This window comes from Poecilia reticulata, linkage group LG3, assembly GCF_000633615.1.
Source record: "Poecilia reticulata strain Guanapo linkage group LG3, Guppy_female_1.0+MT, whole genome shotgun sequence".
NCBI classification, from domain to species: Eukaryota; Metazoa; Chordata; class Actinopteri; order Cyprinodontiformes; family Poeciliidae; genus Poecilia; species Poecilia reticulata.
The window spans coordinates 22,536,332-22,554,999 of record NC_024333.1 but is presented as its reverse complement, the minus strand read 5'-3'; the positions used below and the strand labels follow the sequence as shown (position 1 = coordinate 22,554,999).

Here is an 18,668-nt window from a genome sequence, read left to right as displayed (position 1 = left end):
GAAGATTAAATTGAAGTCAATGTTGTACCATATCAAAAATGCAAAATAAAAATCAAAGACATAGCTAAGTTCCTTTTATAAGTAAAATACACTTTTTTTGCCTGACATGCATTAACAGTGTTATGTTAGTGTAAAGGTACATCTGCTGTGAAAAAATCCACTTCTAACATCAACATGTGAAAAACGTTACACTTTGTTTGACCAAACATCAACAGTTTAAGGGCTAATGAACATATTTACAAAGAGGGTGTTGTTCTTTAACTAAGTGACTATTGTCAGAGTCTTTATACTTTAGTTAATTAATCAATTTCTAAATTAATTGACAGTTATTTCAATAATCATGGAAGCTGAGCAACTGAGAAAATTTTGATTCTGATTTGTTTTCTGCCAATGAGGCAATTTATAATCACCTCATTACGTTCACACAATGGAAAAAGCAAATATAATGGGAACCTGTAGATTTGAACCAACAGATCAACAGATCCCAAATTTTCATGAATGTTTCAGCCATATTCCAAAGGCTGAGGTTGTGGTTCAAAATCCAAAGGGCCCTAAACGCATCTTTTTTTTTAGAGTCACAAAGAAAATACATATCAGTTTTTAATATTTCTGAACAGCAGATGGCAGTGTCTGCATTCCAAATGAAATAACTGTACACACACAAACACACGTACACACACTCTTACAGTTACACAATGTACCACCAAATCAGATGTGTGTGTGTGTGTATTGTGAAACAGTCACCTGACGTCTCGTCAATACTTACTCGATGATGTGGTTCTTGGAGTGCAGCATGAAGTCGCAGTAGTCCGTCCCGGTGTCGGTGAAGTCCACACGGAGCGAGGTGAGCGTCCGGAAGGCCTCTGGATCTTCTCGCTGCAGCTGCTCGGCCATGTGGAAACCGTCCACCACCTCGCTCTCCCCTCCTTCCTTCGCCTGGTTAATGCAGTGCAGGAACTGCACCTACAGCAGGCCGAGGCACACATGCCGAGCAAATGCTCCCTTTAAGGCTCTGAAGTCATGGAGGCCAAATGCCAAGACATGATTCATCGCTGATCCCGTTCCTGTTTAATCCTCTAAACGGCATTTAAGAAAGATTTTACTCACCCCAGGTGCAAAGTGTAAAGCTGGATAGTCTGTATGCAGGCTCAGCTTCCCTGAAGTGTACGCCACATTGTTTGCCATGGATTTGTCCTGGACCTGCCATGTATGCCTGAGGACAAAGATAACATTCATTAATAAACCCCACTTTAATTATTCCACTTTGGCAACAGAAGATCAGCAACGACAATTAGGCAGCGAGGAGAAAAGGATGAGATGAGATGAACTTCGGAGGGATCCCTGAGGGGAAACCGGGCAGCTTCACAGGAATGCTCAGACTGTAGACTCTTAAGTAGATCCTTCATTGAGATGCAGCATGAGTCGAGCACTAATGAGCTAAAGTTATCTTCAATGTTCTGTTTGTATGCCTCGTTCTGGACGAAGCTCGAGTCATTACCAACTTCTCTCGTGGCAGACTCTTAGTTTTCGTCTGCCGACTTTTCACTTCCTGCAGAATGAGCTCATCTCCTGCTGGTGGAAGAGCTTTATGATTCAAACTTCAGTTGCAGCTGAGTGCACCAGGATATTCCTCTGGAAAGATGGAATACTTGGTTTGTTTTCCTCCTCTCTGTCCTCAAACAATCAGCAAGTCAAAGTGATGAACTGCTGTGATTGAAAAAGGCTAAGCGATACTCAGTAAGCTCAACTTTGGAGTCAATATGAACCCAAAGCAACAGATGAATGACTCGTGCATAAACTCTAAATACGCTCTAAATACATCTGTGCTTAAAAAGGTTGACTTCTTTTTTTGAATGTAGAGAAGTTTGCATGTACGCATCATAAGAGTAAATAATTAAGACGCATTTCATCTATTTTCTTTAACGTGGAATCATTTTCACCTTAAAAAAAAAATCGATGCACAAGTTTTCTAGTCAACTCAGGGTGAAACAAAATCTCTATTGAGTATACAGTAATCCCCAATAATCAGAATTGGTAAAGTTTGTTAAAACTGGTTGTTTTCTTATAACAGTTTCTAAAGACCATGGGGAAGGATGGATACTCAGAGCCCATAAGTATTACCATTAACTTCACATTACATTTAACCTTGTGCATCCAACTGTAATTTTAAAAAAATATTCCAAGGTATTTGCTGTAAAAGCGATCCAGCCTTTCAAAATAGTATGAACAGTAAAAAGCCCTACATTTTTGTAACATTAGCACACATTCGTGGTGATTACATTTAAAATTCTCCACCACCTTTATGCTTAGTCACAGTGCTGAATGTGCTTCCAGTAAACAGTCTTACCCGTAAAACGTCAGCCTGAGATATCCAATCCTCTCAGCCAGTCTGGCCACTTGACCTTGCTCTGCAGGCGCCCCCTTTAGGTGCACGATACCAACTCGCCGCAGGGCCAGGAGCCAGGCGAGCGCAGCCCCGTCGTCATGGAGAACTTCCTGGAAGTCAGCTTGGGGAATACTGAGCGTCGCGTCCCAATAGTAACGCTCTGAAATGCAAACACATTATGGTTTTTACCCCAAAGCTGCTCCATAGAAACTACAGCTGGGAGCGTTCACATTGATGTTTCTTTATTGCATTCTTTGTGTCTGTTAGGAATCAGTTTTGGGTTCTTGTTAATAAAAGAGAAGCTTTATTTTCCAATGCACTTTTAATCCAGGGCACAACTGTAAATCTAAACACAGACAAACACCATTCAGAAATCCTCCATGTAAGTTGGAGTGTTTTGATAAGATGGAGCACAGCTGTCCAGATGTGCAGCACATGTTGAATTCGGGAATTATAAAACATCTGACATCTAGTTATTTTGTTTACTGTGGGAAAAAGACTTCTAGACAAACATTTTTAGATCAACACTTTCTTTTCTCCAGTTTTCTTATCCTAAAAACGTTCTTTTGCATTTGACAAGATCAACTACGACAGTTTGTTTTATTCTAGAAAGGAAGTGATTTCTCTCTAAATCCATTACTGCATCCTTTGCTTATTGGAGCTGAATAATATTATAAACTCTGCTGCTCACTTGAAGATGAATGGTTCTCTGAAAAGTAAAAAAAAAAAAAACGTTAAAAAAAAAACAGCACGTCTCCATCAGACAGACAGAAATGGAAAGAATCTTCCCATTGCTCTCCACCCAGCTGGCTTCACTCCTTTTTCCATGCAGCCTCCCTCCAGTGACTTCCAAAGGAACAGCTGCTAAGTACATTTGTGGGTAGAGGGGGGTGGGGGGGGATTTCACACAAAGGGTGTACCTGTCTGATGTTTATGGCGCCTCCTTGTGTCTCTTAAGTAACTGCTATGTTCAAAACAAAGCTTAATAAAGCTGCAGCACAAAGCAGCCTACAAGAAAATAAACCGAGGATTTGATAGAGTCAGAATGTTCCTGCTGAAAACCAAGCATGATTTATTCTCATGAGAAGTGTCCAAAACCACCAAAGAAAATACGCCCGTTTGCTGAGGCCTGTGAAAATTTAAAGACGCAACAAAACAACTTCAAGTGGTGATTTTATTGCCTTGTTTTTTAAAACCAGTGAGGCGCGAAGACCGATGCTACACGAGTCAGGAGCACGGCGGTCATCAGGACTCACAGACCTCCCTCCAGGCTGTTGTCACAAATGATCAGTTACTGGCTCCACAACTCACTCAGGTCAAGGATCCGCTGCCTGTTAAAACGTGTCATGAGGATGGAGGCAAACAGAGAGAGCATGGGAAACCTGGGCAAAGGTCAAACCTGGATGCTACAATTAATTGGGGAACGTGCACAGGCATAGCAGTGCTTCAGTTTTTTTCACTTCAGGATGTCGATCCTTACAGAAAGCTTCTGGCTCAGGTTGTAGTCTTCCTATACGTGTTCAGTCCCAGCAGCAGTTCAGCACAAATCTCATTCAGAAACTTGTCACGCTCGCCATTATCAGGACAGTTCACTGTGTGCCTGCTGGGCTGAACAAAAGATGAGAACCTTGCTTGAATATCTACCGTCTAATCATGTAATCAGAGACGCACAGCAGCTTGTTTACGACTGGGAGAGTTAATCACAAATCTTAGATATGGGAGATGGAAAGAAAATAATGAGGGCCTTTTAACCTAAACAGTGAAAAGTTCAGAACCGGGTCAAGCTGTAAACAGATGAAACGAAAAGTACAATCATGTGTGGACTGTGTGAAAGCAGTTTTATGAAGTGTGGATGACAAATTTTAATGCTGAAACAAAAGAAAAAGATTGAGAGATAAATGGCAGCATGAAGACCAAACTCAAACTGCTAGTTTTATATTCTACAAATCTGGCCTTTTAAAATGAGGGCCAGGAATTAAGTCATTGGAAGTGCACTGAAGGAAAGTAGCACGTGGAAAAATATGCTACGGTCAAAATGGTGACTTTTTGGAATACAAAAAGCTAACCAATTGGAGGTATCAAAAATGGCAATACTACAAGAAAACTGTTAGTGGCTGAGGCAGAAAAGTCCACAAAGAATTGGATTACATTTGTTTTTTGTTTACAAAAAATAACTTCTACCCCTTATCCACTAATGGCTACCTCCTGATTTTAGATGGGACTGAATTCTGAGGTTAAAATTTGCACCGTCAGGTAATATATTATGATTTTATTAATCTGATGTCCATGTCAACTTTCTGAAGCCTCCCTAGCGCCCCCCAGAGGCCATGGCTCCCATTTTCAAAAGAATTAGTAGAACATAAAATTGAAATAAAAACAAAAAAACTCTGCAGAGACATAATCAACTGTGGAGGGATATGAATACTTTAGTAAAAGACATGATGTTCTAAAAAAAAAAAAGATTCACTGGATGTTGTGCCTCCTCCTCAAAAGTCAAACAGTCAATGCTTGTTTCTCAGGGCACTAAAAATATTTGACCCGATGCAGGTCTTTAAAAGTCATTCTGAATTCAGTAAAGTTGAATTCAGAAGACACACACACACATTTATTAAAATATATATTGACGTGACGCTGCAGAATCACCAGAAAGGCAATGAAAAATTCAATAGTTACCCAGGCTTAATTTTAGTTCAGTCGGGATGACTTGACTCAAAGAGACTGTTCTTCTCACTAGCAGTTATTAGCATTTGAACGTACAGTATGACTCTGTTCTGGGACACTTGCAGTCCTGCCACACACACAAGCAGAGCCAGAGGCAGGCGGAGCAGCTGCACAGGGCCTTGATGGTGGGGAACACAGCGGGCCTCACTGACAACAGACATGGCATTGAAGTCATACGCAGTATGAAAATAAGGAGCTGTGAGAGCAAAGAGACTCGGAAGGGAAGGCTGCTGGAGTGAGATGTCTCGAGCAGCTTCAGTGGTACACACCACGAGATGCGCCTTATTGGACTAAAAGAAATATATCAACTGAACCATCGGCTCATGTGAACAAGTGTTACACTGAGAGTGTCGAAGGAGCTTCACATGATCAGAAACCCGTTATTAAAAATTCTCTTTATAGGTATTTACATCAGGCCAAAAGCTTCTTGCAGGGACATGCTGTCCTACCTGCAGTTTGTGTTGATGGATGTGTACTGACATGCATGAGAAGCAACAAAAAAGACTTTAAACATTTAAGACAAGCACTCCTGATGTAGCTCAGTGTATTTGCATAAAAAATAAGGAAAAAATAAGCAACGGCAAAGAAAAAAAGCAGAAGACGGAAAAGAAAAAACAGACTAAGACTTCACCTCCCAGAAATCTTTGCAGATTGCTGTAGTACAGAAAGCTGGGACAGTATAAGCTAAAGTAGAACCGCGTGTGGAGATGATTAATTTTAAAATAACTTCAAACCTTTTAGGGTTTTATTTCTTCAAGTGTTGCATACCAAGAAAAAAATAGATTTTTATCCATGTTTCTTTGCAAAACTCCAACTCAAAACAGATGGGAAAAGCACTTTTCAAATCTTGCCAGAGATTCAGAACAAGATTTAAGTCTGGACTTTGACTGGACCTTTTTAGAGCATGAACATGCTTTAATCTTAATCTGCAGTCCATAAGAGCCAGTGTCCTGCAGCAGTGAACTGCCTCCTTATTAACAAATCAAGTACTTTCTTCAACTCAGTTTTAAACTTACCTTTGCTAACATTTTCAGATTAGCAAAGGTAAGTTTCAGGTCAATCTCTGTCTCAAGTCTCTCGGGGTTTTCTTTCATAAGTGTCCGGTATTCATCTTCCTAAATCATCCAACCAGCTTCCTTCTACCTGCTGAAGAGAAGAATCCTCACAGCATGATGCTGCCACCATTATATACATTAACCTCTTAACCTGCAATGGAAGGGTTTTTTCCGGGGGTGAGAGTTAAAGGGTTTGCATTTTTTTTGTCACATCTGAGGTGCATATTATAATCATGTGGTGTGATTGCAAAGTGAATTATAAAAGCTAAGTATTAGAATTTTAATCTTACACTTTTAGATCACAATTTAAGGTTTAAAGAGCAGCTAAGTATGACAATCTTTTGGGGTTTTCTAAAACATGATGCACAATGATTGCCTATATCAAGGATAGGACTGTTATCCTTTACATGTTTTATTTGTTAGGAAAATTATTCTGTATAAAATTTTAGGTATATTAAAAAATACTGTTAAATTTTTATAAGTTATATCTTCTTTCTGAACAACAATGTTTTTCTTGCAAAACCTCCAGATGTGACTAACAGACGTAAACTACCACAATTTGCCAGAGTTTCTTTTAATAACTTCCTAGCAATAAAAACACAAACTATATGACTGCCTGGAGCTTTTTCCTGTGTGGTCATTTGTGTAAAGTTACTGTGGTGTTCACAGGAAGAAAAGTGCTGGCATGTGCTTGAAGGGACAGCTTCTGACATCCAGACAAGACAGTATATGCAGACAATTCCCTCCTCTGTTTCTCCCACAGTTGTAGAGTGCTACAGTGGCTTTTCCAGATGAGGAAACCTGAAGCCCGGGCTCCTGTGGTTGTTACGCAGTTCATGGCACTTTGGCTCTGCTCTCACTGTGCTCTGCTGAAGCTTGGAGGCCTGCGCTGCTCTCCTCTGGTGGGAGTCCTTTAAAGCTCCGCTTCAATCACTGCCGTTATCCACAGAGCTTTTGTTTTGACTTGGATACGTTTTATCTCTGAGCTTGGATCAGCTCACTTCAGTGGTCCGTCTGGAATGTACTGAGGAGGGTTCAAAGCCAGATGGCATAAACCCTTGTGAAGCGGCCGAGCATAGAAAATCAGATTCAACCTGGTCGTGAGATTAAAAAATAAATAAATAAATCCAAACGTAGCCGGATGATTTCAGCAGCTGTTTACATGAAAATTATCACATTGTTGACTACTATATCTTTTTGCTATTATTGCCAAACCTTTGGTAAAGAAATATGTTCTCAATTGCTAACATCATATGCTCATGGCTCTAAACCTATTATTATGCAGTCTATATTTCAGTGAGTTTTTAGGATTCATTCATATTATATCTCTAATGGTTTATTTGAGCTGGAGTGTTTTATTAGGAGTTTCACTTAAAAAATAGTATTGAACTTGTATTCCATTAACAGTTCTCACACATTTTTACAATAAAAAAATCATTAAGATATTTATTTAAGTCAAATCTTAGGAGTTCAATAACATGAGCTAAACTAGAAAAGTTCTTTTAAATTTTGCTATCAATTATTCACAAGGTAAAAAAAAGATACCAGAAATTTTAAAAAGAGAAAAGCAAAGGATAATCTGAGAAATTCTAGGTTAAATGCAAGCAGGCAGAAATGAACCAAAAACTACCTCTGAAAATTTCAACCTGTTCTGGGAATGAAACAAAACCCAGCTTAACTATGTCCTTGATCCTGGATGACCAGTGAAATATGCCAGTTGTTTTATTTATGCAACTCTAAAACAGCATGTTCAAAAAGATTAGCAGCAGGGCACTGTGTGTAAAATATTTCAGCAGGTAGAAGAAGGGCATAAAGGTTACTCATTACTGCAGGTATTACTACATTTTAAACTGGCTTCTGAAAAGGGATTGGACAAACAATTGAAGTACAACCTCCAGCCAAAAATACAGTGCTGCTGGATAAAAAAAACCCAGGCCAAAACAAATGAGAGAGGAAAAAAAAATTCAAGCCTTGTTGATTTAGCATTTTAAATTGTCTGTCAGTATGGCAGCACATTGAAACCACAGCAATTACTGAAGCCGTGCTTGTTAGAAAATTTTTAAAAGAGATTATAAGCTATCTTAGTAACCTTGAATATATGACATCACTATTTTTACTCAGAGGGATTACCTGGAGTTGTGTCTCAGTTCATTTGGTTAAGACAAAATGCAAACACAGGTCCCACAGATTTAGTCAAAAGGCCTAACTCTTAATAGGCTGACACTTATGTCGAGTATAATCAGACACTGAACTAGTTCAATAGACCTAACAAGCTGGTAATAAATTAAACTGACCACCACTTCAATTCTTTCTGGCTTCAGACAGAGGGAGTGGCTGAAGGTAGAATTTAACTGGACATGTTTTCATTTTTTTTCTACACGTTATAAAGAAATTGACCAGAATGTTGAGTTCTGGTGTTAAAACGGTTTCCCAAAACAGACCAAAACCTACACCTGCATTTTAAGACGGTTTCTAATTTTAGACGTTACGTTGTTCTGACTAACGACTAATGACTGTTTTTCTTGGAAAGAAGGAAATTCTGTCTGAGCTTCTAAACAATGATGAAACTTTGAGTCATGACTGAACCGGTAAACATCTGGCTCCAGATTTTATTCCTAATAGCATGTTTTATGTTGTGTTACACGGTTATAGCTTATATAACATATCGTCAAATTGCAAAGTAAAATATAAAAAAAAAACCTCACTCCACCTTTTACTAATCCAACACAAACACCTATTTATAAAACAGAGCAGTAGTATGACAGTGCAGCTAACTCCTGGATTCCCAGCTTGAGGAGACAAAGTGAGCAGTGTTTTCTGTTTTCTCGCTGGAGAGCTCCAAGCCCCAACACACTAATCCAAACCTAACACTTTCTCCATCTGCAACTTCGGGTGCATAAAACCAAGACGAGCCCTGCAGACGTTTCTCAAACGGGAGTCAATTTTTTGGCAACTTCTACTCAATGCTGTCAGTGTTGTTTCAAGTGCCAAGCAGGACGCCTGGTTTTACAAAATGAAAAAGCCAATCATTATGTTCATTTAGCTTTCCCCGCAGTCTGACAAAGATGTTGAGATGACAAAGAGGTGGGAAGTGACCTAAATATAGCTGATCCGTGAACAATTAGGGAGATAAATGCTGTGAGAAAAAACAGGAAAAAAAATGTTGAAAAGGGCCGAATCTAAATTCCTGGACTGAGTCCATTATTTGAAAAGTGTTAGTTGCTGAAACCATTCGACGTCCATTATACCACACTAACAGTGAAAGAAGCTAACAAATTAAAAACACTCAAGATGTGGTTTACAGAATAAATTCCCCAAATACTTTCTAGAAAGTTGGTTGTGCTAAAGAACTAAATGTTGTGTGAAATGATGATAATGTTTGGAAGAACTAAGAAAATTCCCACTGAAATAAAGACACGTCTCCAAGAGGCTGTAGGCTGACAAAAAAAAGAAAAAAAAAAGAATAAATCAAGACCAGAATCCACCAGCAAGACGAGAATCTGACAAATCGGCTGCTGCTTAACAGAATCAGTCAGCAGCTTTAATGAAGAAAAGTCCAAACTCAAACAGGTCTGTGCAGGAGAGTTATGACCCAGTCATTCAGCAAGTTTATGATGAATGTGTAACTGAAATGGATTACTAACTTATGAAAACCATATGTCTAAAGCTGGAACACATGAGTTAGAAACAAGCCACACAGAAGGAACTACAAAACCCAACAAAATATGCAAAGAATCATTTAAAAACAAATAAGAATTAAAGTGATTCGCCAAGACACAAAAATGCAGCATGTAAGTGGTGTACAGAAACAACGTTGGGTGTTTCCACACCGTGATGCATCCATCCATCCACTGTCCAGCTGCCATTGGGTAGAGTACACTCTGAAGATGTTACCAGTGCATCACAGGACAACCGTGCACACGTACTCGTATCTAAGAGAGTCATGTTTCTGAACTGTGGGAAGAAGCCGGAGAACACGGGGAGGACCCATGAATGCACAGGTAGAACAAGCAAACTCAAAGCAAAAAAACCTCATGCCACGTTTCAAATGCAAGACCTTTTAGCACCAAGGCAACTCTTTCACAATACAGGCCCCCAATGGTAATTTCAATGGAAATTTTGAGTCTCTTATATAGCACCAAGTCTCCAAAAATGTCACCTCAATTGCAATCACACAAACGCATCCAAATTCAATACATTTATTCTGACTTGATAATAGTTCAAATATAGGGCAGTCAAACTGATTAAAAGTCCCCTAATGAAGGAAAACACTTTTTTTTAAAGTAAAAAATGAAAATAGAATAATTAAAAGCATACATTTTCATTTCACAGTAATAAAAAAAAGTCCCTCTCATTATTCTGGCACTTAGCAAATGGGAATAATTTTGTTAATGCTCATCTGACCTAGAAAGTGTCATTCAGTCTGATTTAATGTCAGACGTGTGTAAATATCTTTTTTCAACCAAATGAAAAAAATATGCCTTTTTGCATCCGTCTTTTGTTTCTTAATTTATTTATATGACAATGGCTAAAACTAATATCCAGAAAGGAAAACAATCAAAAAAGTAGAAATTTCTACAAGCACACAAAATATCAATAGACAACTACTTGAAGAGGAAAGTAAATAAAGAAACAAATATCGATGTATCAGTCTGGCCAAAAAAAATGAAGCTCTACTGCAAACGTGTGCATGTCAACTGCTTTTTGCACTCAGAGCCAAGTACAGCACTTCTCAAAAGATAAATGTAAATGGAGCAGAAAGTCATTAAGCCTTTTTTGTTTCCTGCCACTACACGATCAAATTACCAGTCAAGCATTGTTCACTTGATGTGTGAAACCACACTAAATGTGAAGGGGAGGTGGGCCGAAGAACACAAAGCACTGGTACTTGCTTGTATTACTGAAACCTAATTAGGTAACTCTAACCAATAAATGACTCAAGCTCTTAACAAACACTTGTCTTTACGCCTTGTTGAGGGTGAGGATCGTAATGGGATCTTTAGCAGAAAGACAGAAAACATTTACTAAATATCAATCTTGGGGCATCGTTTTTTTTACCTCATTCCATATGCAGTGACATGAAATTTGTCATAATTCCCATCTCAACTAAACAAACATGACAGGCACAAAATGGGAGGCTTAAGATGATGACATGGTTTAAATATTGAAAGCATCTGGCAGGCGTGGAGTAGATCACTGACAGATTTATTGGTGAAAGCAAGAGTCATTGCACTGCATTGTGATTGACACAAGCTTTCCCAGGAACAATTTAAAATCCTCGGTCTCCTAAGTGACGCAAAACATTTAAAGTTCACCTTGTCAGAACAGAAAAATTACAGTGCGCGACCTAAAGGTTAGGGAGTGGGTAAACACTATGTGAGTGATATTCAAATAAAGATTTCTACTGATGGGGGACTAACAAAAGCGTCACAAATCAATATGTAATTAAAGCATATCAACTTGAGAGTTACAGTGGAAATATTTGATACATTCTTGGTTTATTTCCTCTCAAACATTAGATGTAATATTTAGAACACCAACTCGGATACACAAACCTTAGATGTACAACAAGTTTTGTTTTTTTTAAAGACAGGAACTGTGAATAAATCAGTTGTCCTTAATTAATCATTACAGTGCCTTCAAAATGTATTCACACCCCTGAAATTTTTCATGTTACATCATCGCATTTCATTGGGATGTCTGTGATTATGAGGAGGAATCAAAAGGATATAAGGTTTTCAAATTATTTTTAAAGTAACCATCTATAAAGTAGATGGTTACTGAATTTGTATTCATGCCTTCTAAGTGAATGTTTCTGAAACTCTTTAGGAGTATGTTTCTAACACTTTTGCACATGGAGACAACTTGTTTTTAGCCATTTTCTTCAGAAAATAGCTCAAACTGATTGGATGGAGAGATTACGTCTATTTAATTTAGATTTGGATTTCAACACAATCTTATATTAATTTATAACCTACCGCTGTTGTGTTCATTGTCTCTAATGATGTGGTTTGTTCTTACAAACCTCCAAGGCCTTCATAGGGCTCATTATTTATATAGGTCCGTTGGATAAAACTTACCTGACTTCTGAAAGTAACTTGCTTTATTTAGAGGTATCAATGTAAAGAGAACAGGAGCCACATGTCAAAATTTTTGTTTGCTTCAGAATGTATAATATTTAATATTTGCATGAAAAATTAAAACCGTGTGTTCTTTTCCTTCCCCTTCACAGTAACGTGCCGCCCTTTGATGGTGCATCACACAAAAGCTCATTAAAATACATTAAAGTTGAGATTATAATTAAATCTAAGAGTTCGAGAGATACTTTTGTATTGACCTGTGTAGTGGCTACTATAAATGCTGATTCGTTACAGCATTTTGTTAAAAAGTGAAATAGTATTTAATGCTGTCTGTATGTCTCCTAGTTTCTATGTCTTTTTTTTTTCTTTTTTACTTGCTTCAACATTAATTGCCCTTTGGGACTTAAATAAATCTGAATGTGAACGATCTTTATCAGGAATAACTGGCCTGGCCAAACATCTGTAGAAGAATTGCCACAGAAACCTATGTTAAAAAATATAAACACAGGAGAGCAGACAGAAAGGGAAGCCTGCAAGAACTTTTTTTGGAAAGCAGAAAGTTCTTTGTTTGAACTCCTGTAACATGGATTTGGAGACTCAGCATTTTGTTCGTTCCCATGAAAGGCAACACTGACAGGACAGAGAATGTATTTTTAAGAACATGCAGCTTTTTTCTCGACCCTCACTTTAAATCAGTTTTCCATATGGCAGAGACAGATGGAGGGGTCTGAATAAGTCCCTCAGTTATACAGACATCAGCCTTTTTGATGCTTCACTGACTCATACCATTTCTCAAAGCATTACATAGTTCAGGTTTTTCTGGAGCAGCTGTATGAGGCCATTAAGCCAAATATACTGACAGTTGCATGTGAATCCATTACACTTATGGTGACAAAATGGAGATAAAGCTGCAGACTTGACTGAGGAGGAAGTAAAAAATTGCATTTAACATCTTGAGAATAATTGAGAACAGGAATTATCCTGTTTGCCAAGTAGAGCCTAAACCTGACATAAAGAGTCTCCATCACACAAAACACTGCTATATATATGCAAGAAACAAAATGTTCATTTAGTTCACTTAGCATTAAATAGTTAATGTTTTTACGTGATACATCTAAATGCACACCGTAAAACTACTTTTTTATGTCCCTCTTGTGAACTGCGCACTGCGGTTTCAGATCTGAAATTCCATAGAAACGTACAAGTCGAAGACAAAAACATTACCTCAAACTTGAAAAAGACCATATAATGCATGGTGAATAATAACCCCAAACCTTCAATTATCATATTGACCTCAGCGTCCCCTGCGTGCCACACTTTCATAGCTGAAACTCTTTAACAGGCAGACTTGGGCCTATAAAATCTAGCTGCGCTGCGTGAAAAAGACAAGAGAAATTTAAACTGTGGACTTTGTTTCAGGAAGTGGGAAGCAGAGTAAAATTAAGCATCATTTATCTTAGAGGAATGTAGATTTTTCTAGTCTGGTGTAAGGAATGTAAGCCTGGTGCGCAGGAGGAAATAATTAAACTCAAAGTGAATGTGTACACACACATATCAGGTTTTATTGTCTTTAAGCTCAGAAGTTAAATGGCATCATGGTGAAGTCCTTCTACCTTGGAAGTAAAGGTTTTTAAAGAAATTAAAAAATAACTATTCATCTGTAAAGTGCTATAAGAGGGATCGGTTTACACTTCCATATGAATAAAGGACTTATAAAATTTAACACACACTTACACATGAACTCTTAATCAGTGTGGAACAAGAGCCGCTTAGCCCTGTGGGTCCTTCAGGACCACTTGTGTGTACACAAACTGACTGCAGTCCATACCCCGCTCCACTGAAGTGCTGCTACCTTGTTCCACAGCTGAACTTTCTCCTCTGCTGTCTGGCAGACTGTAAAGTGTACTGAGCCATTGTAAATATACTGTAAAATGAGTTCCCTTCCAGTCTTTAAGAAAACCGATGTTTTTAAAGACAAAGTAACCCTTCTTATAAAAGTAAAGAGATAAATTTTAAATTAATGTACTAAAAGAGCAAAGAACAGGACAGTGTGTGGTTTGAATCAGCGTGGCAAGTTCATTTAAAATTTTACATCATAAATATGACAAGACGCATATTGTAATGTGTGCAGGACATAAAATTATTGGGGTGTTTTATCCCCAATAAAACATCAGGTCTTTCCACCTTTAATGTATTTTATTACCACTACAAAATCAATACTTTAAGAGAGAAAAAACTTAAATTAAGAATCTGCAGATTTGACTGTGTTCAAATTAATCGCAATATCTACACCAGAGCCAGCAACCACTTGTTAGAGTATCTCTGATTAGCTCAAAATTACAGTGAAGTGATCTAGCGTTTAATAAGACATTTTCTTATTCGCATTTCACAGTAAAAGCCATGGTGTGCAGAGTGTTCAACAAGTCTAAAAGTTATTGGTCAAGAAACGGTTACAAAATTATTCTCGAAATTCAAGATATGCCAAGGAACACAATGAAGATTTATATCATCAAGTGGAAAAACTAAAGAAAAAAACTGAACTGCATGCCTCTCCAAAACTACTGAAAAAAACAGGAAGAAAACGGTTCAGAAAGGATACAGAGAGGTCTACAGCAACTTTAAAGTGGATGGAGGAATTTCTGGAAACTGACAACAGTTTCTTGTACTTTTCACATGCCTGAGCTATGGGGTTGTCCCCTCCATGTTTTACAGTAGGTATGCAGTGTCCTTTTCTGCTAAATCTTCACTTTTTTCTCTCTTTAGACACAGAGCAAAACTGGAAAAAAAAATCTCCAGTTTTGTCTCATCGGTATTACATATCTATATATATATATATATATATATATATACACAATTCTAGAAATCTTAGATTTTGTGAACATGCAAATTGTTTTTTTTTCATGTCTTTCTCTCTATGTAGAAGTCTTTCTGAGTCTTCATAAATTACTAGGGACAAGAGAGTAATATTTTAGTTATATCTGTGTACTTTGAAGTGTTTTGAATGGTTTCTTACCCTTTTCCACTATCTTGACCATCAGCCAGATCGAGCTGGGGTTACAGGTCTTCTCAGAATAATTCAAAGGGACATGAAGCTGGATGGACATGAACATGGATAGTTATAATCTAAGCTTGTCAGGAAGCTCTGACCTTTGCTTTTTCTGCTCCATGTTCAGCATGGTGCACACAACAATACCAAAGTACCCTGCAGCATGTTTGTGCCCTTCAAATTGACCGATGAAAAGCTGAAAGACATCTATGATACTAAATAATGATAAATGCATAGTTTAAAACATCACTATAAAACAAAGACTAATAGTCTCAAGGGCTAACAAAATTATCTGTGACTTTATCATAAAAAATCTGTTTTATTAATACATTCTAGACATACTAAAAACATACAGGTATAAATTGAGCAATTTCTTTGACCGATTCAGCTTTCAATAGAGCAAACGTAACATTTCACTGACCTCCAAGCACAGAATGCAAACATTTGACCATGTCTATTCTTGAGGTGGAAAAACCTTTAAAATTAAATTTGTACTATTATCCAACAGCTTTGCTATTTCATGATACTCAACAAATCTCAAATAAATATGGATTATTATGGTGATATGATGAGATACTTTCAAAAACATGAAAGTATCTCAACGCAGCTGTATGAAGACTGAAGTACCTCATTTATGCAAATTCAAAATATCAAGTGCACACTATGGCTCTTTTTGTCACCGTTTGAATGATGCAGCGAGGAACATTAACATGAAAGCGGGCTACGTCTGAATGACTGAATACAACCGCTTTACCAGATTGATGAAGCCATTAATGTTCATGTCTGAGCAGGACCTAATAGTCTTTCTCACAGTCACACACATACACACTCAATGCTTAGTAACGACTAAATAAAAAATGCACATTCTATTTATCTAATTAATTCAAGCTGTGACCACTGGGTAAGTACCCATTATATTTCAATTTCAAAAAGGAAATTTCTCTTCCAGGTTGCCCCATGACAGTCAGTAAACATCACATTTAGCCACTCATTTTTAGAAAAAATAGGTTTTAAAGGTCTAAATTTAAAAGTATGTATGGATAACAGAAGCATAGAGTCCAAGACGGACGTTCAAACAATCGACTGACACAGTCCAAATATATAATATTGCTGTCAAAATGCAACTCTGAAGCAAATTTGTAATATTTGCAAAAACAAAAAGCAAAATGATGATGAAGAAGACCAAACTGAGAAGTCTGTTATTTGACAGCAATCGCTGGGAAGACATATGTTCACTTGAGTGAATTTCAGCCTTGTTTACTTATTAAAATAAAATAAAGTGCAAATTTGTTATGTCCTTCAGAATGTAAAAAATGTTTGCTTTAGTTAAGCTTTTGAGCTATCATTGTGCAGTATACTGCAAAGGCATATCCAGTGGCCCTCGTATTGCCACACAAGATGAATTGTCATGAGTGATAAGCTTTATTTCACATGCTGGTTTGTTATTTATGAACAACCAGAAAACACCTGCTGTTTGGCAAGCTGATAAATTGCCCTTAGTTACAACTCTGAAACTAAGTAATTCACCGAAGTGTTTGTTCGTCATTTTAATTGGGAGACAGCTGCGCTATGATTTATGGCCTCCGTAAAAATTAATTTCTTTGCCCGTTAGATCAACAATAATTGGAAAGTGATCACCAGTCTCAGAACACAGAGACAGAGAGTATCATTCTAAATCTCATCTTTACAGTGGAACGTAACGGCTAACAGCAAATATTTCCCAATACATGTGGAAGGAGCTCAACTACCCTCAAAACTTCACAAAACTACAGCATACTTTACAAAATAATATAAATTGTGACTGGGTCTGACACCAGAAGGACCTTCAAATTATTCTTCATCTAACATCCTGTCCGTCTGAACGACAATTATTAAAAGATATACATTGTGGCGTTTAAAAAATTTCTCTTCGTGGAAGTTGTACGAGTGCAAGCTTGTGCAATATTCATCAAACCAGGAAATATTAACATGTTATCTGGTGTTTACAAAGTCTTAAATAAAGAGTAAGTACAGGCACAGAAGTTTTCATGCAGTCCTGTGTTAATGCATACTTTGAAGTAATTAGCATCCTTATGACCATTTTAGTACCAGGCATAAATTGTGAAAAACTGATGCAGTTTTCCTGTTAGAGGCATAAAAATCATATCAGGAGTGGGGGGAACAAATTTTTCAGAGGTCCATTGAGTGATTTGTCATCCTCTCACATCAAACCGCAACTCTCCTTAGTGGCTAAAAACGCACATAATCACTAACGGCAACAGCTCAGCACCAGGAGACCGACTTTAGTTCTTTAAACTATATAATAAAAAATCTAAAGCTTTAGCTGCCCTTTAGCCTCGAACATCTTCAGGGGAAGTAGCCAGATCATTAAGTGCCAAATGGCAACACTGAACATGAAATGTTCAGCAAAATATCATTCCTGTAACTAAATTATTACTCTGCACACAAAATGGAAAGGAATTGACAAGGTAAAAGGGTGAAATAAAAAGTGAAATAAATAAATAGAAACTACACATGGCCTTCTCTCTAAGCTACCTATAATTCAGACAGAAATGTTTTGAAGTGTGAATGAGCGTAATTCTGAAACATCTGTAAAAACCCTGTCCTGACAACTGCCTGCTTTCTGCTTGCAATAAATGCGGTTTTTCTCGGCAAGTTAAAATCGCTCTTTACCTGTGAAGAGTCTGCATCACTGTCCCTGCTGTTGGTCTCTGGTCACAAATTTTGCTCTATTGTGTCAATACAGATTAATTTAAATATGTGGAAAGCAACACTGAGCACAACTTCTGTTGAACAGGTTTCCCTCAGTTGGTTCAGGTTGGCGGTTGCCAGGTCAGCAAATAAAAACTGGTAATTTGCCATTTGTTAAACACAGCTAACCTGAAGACTCCCACTTTTTCAGTGATCAGTGAACACACCAATACCAGTTTATTATTTGAGGCACTTTATTTCAAAGTTATGGGACCATTTAATCCCTTTTATTTAAGTAGGATTGAAAACTATCTCTGTTAAGGAATCAGTAACACATGTTTAATGCCCAATGTTTCTTACATTTAACTGCTGAATTAAAGCAAAGCTTAAATGAGTTTCACTGGGTTATTTTCCATAGAAAGACAATTATATTAAAGTCCAAAAAGACAAAAGTCTCTTTCTACAATATCACCGTTGACTATTATTGGAATAACTATGTGGCTCGTGACATGGTATCCTCCAGTTTCAACTGAGAAAAACATTCATGACTTTGTGCTTTAATGCTAATACTTTAATATTAATAGTGCTGACACCTTATGTGTTGTTTTTAAACAATACACTGTCTATAGTTAACATGACACATGTTTAGTGATCATCAAATGCACTCTGTTCATTAAAGTCACTTTACA

At 37.5% G+C, this 18,668-nt stretch overlaps 1 protein-coding gene and 1 long non-coding RNA gene across 2 annotated transcripts in view; both read right to left on the bottom strand.

Moving 5' to 3' along the window:
• Positions 1 to 18,668, bottom strand: part of bbox1 (butyrobetaine (gamma), 2-oxoglutarate dioxygenase (gamma-butyrobetaine hydroxylase) 1) — a 57,773-nt gene that overhangs the window by 1,571 nt on the left and 37,534 nt on the right. Inside the window, exons 5-7 of the mRNA XM_008405679.2 lie at positions 2,348 to 2,546; positions 1,108 to 1,213; positions 767 to 963 (exon numbers count right to left, since the gene is read on the bottom strand). Coding sequence (XP_008403901.1) covers positions 767 to 963; positions 1,108 to 1,213; positions 2,348 to 2,546 — 502 coding nt within the window. The remainder of the gene's footprint in view (positions 1 to 766; positions 964 to 1,107; positions 1,214 to 2,347; positions 2,547 to 18,668) is intronic.
• On the bottom strand, positions 3,547 to 3,989 carry LOC103462717 (uncharacterized). The gene is made up of 2 exons (XR_533385.1): positions 3,867 to 3,989; positions 3,547 to 3,717 (listed from the first exon to the last, which is right to left on the bottom strand). It is a non-coding gene; the product is annotated as an uncharacterized LOC103462717 (long non-coding RNA).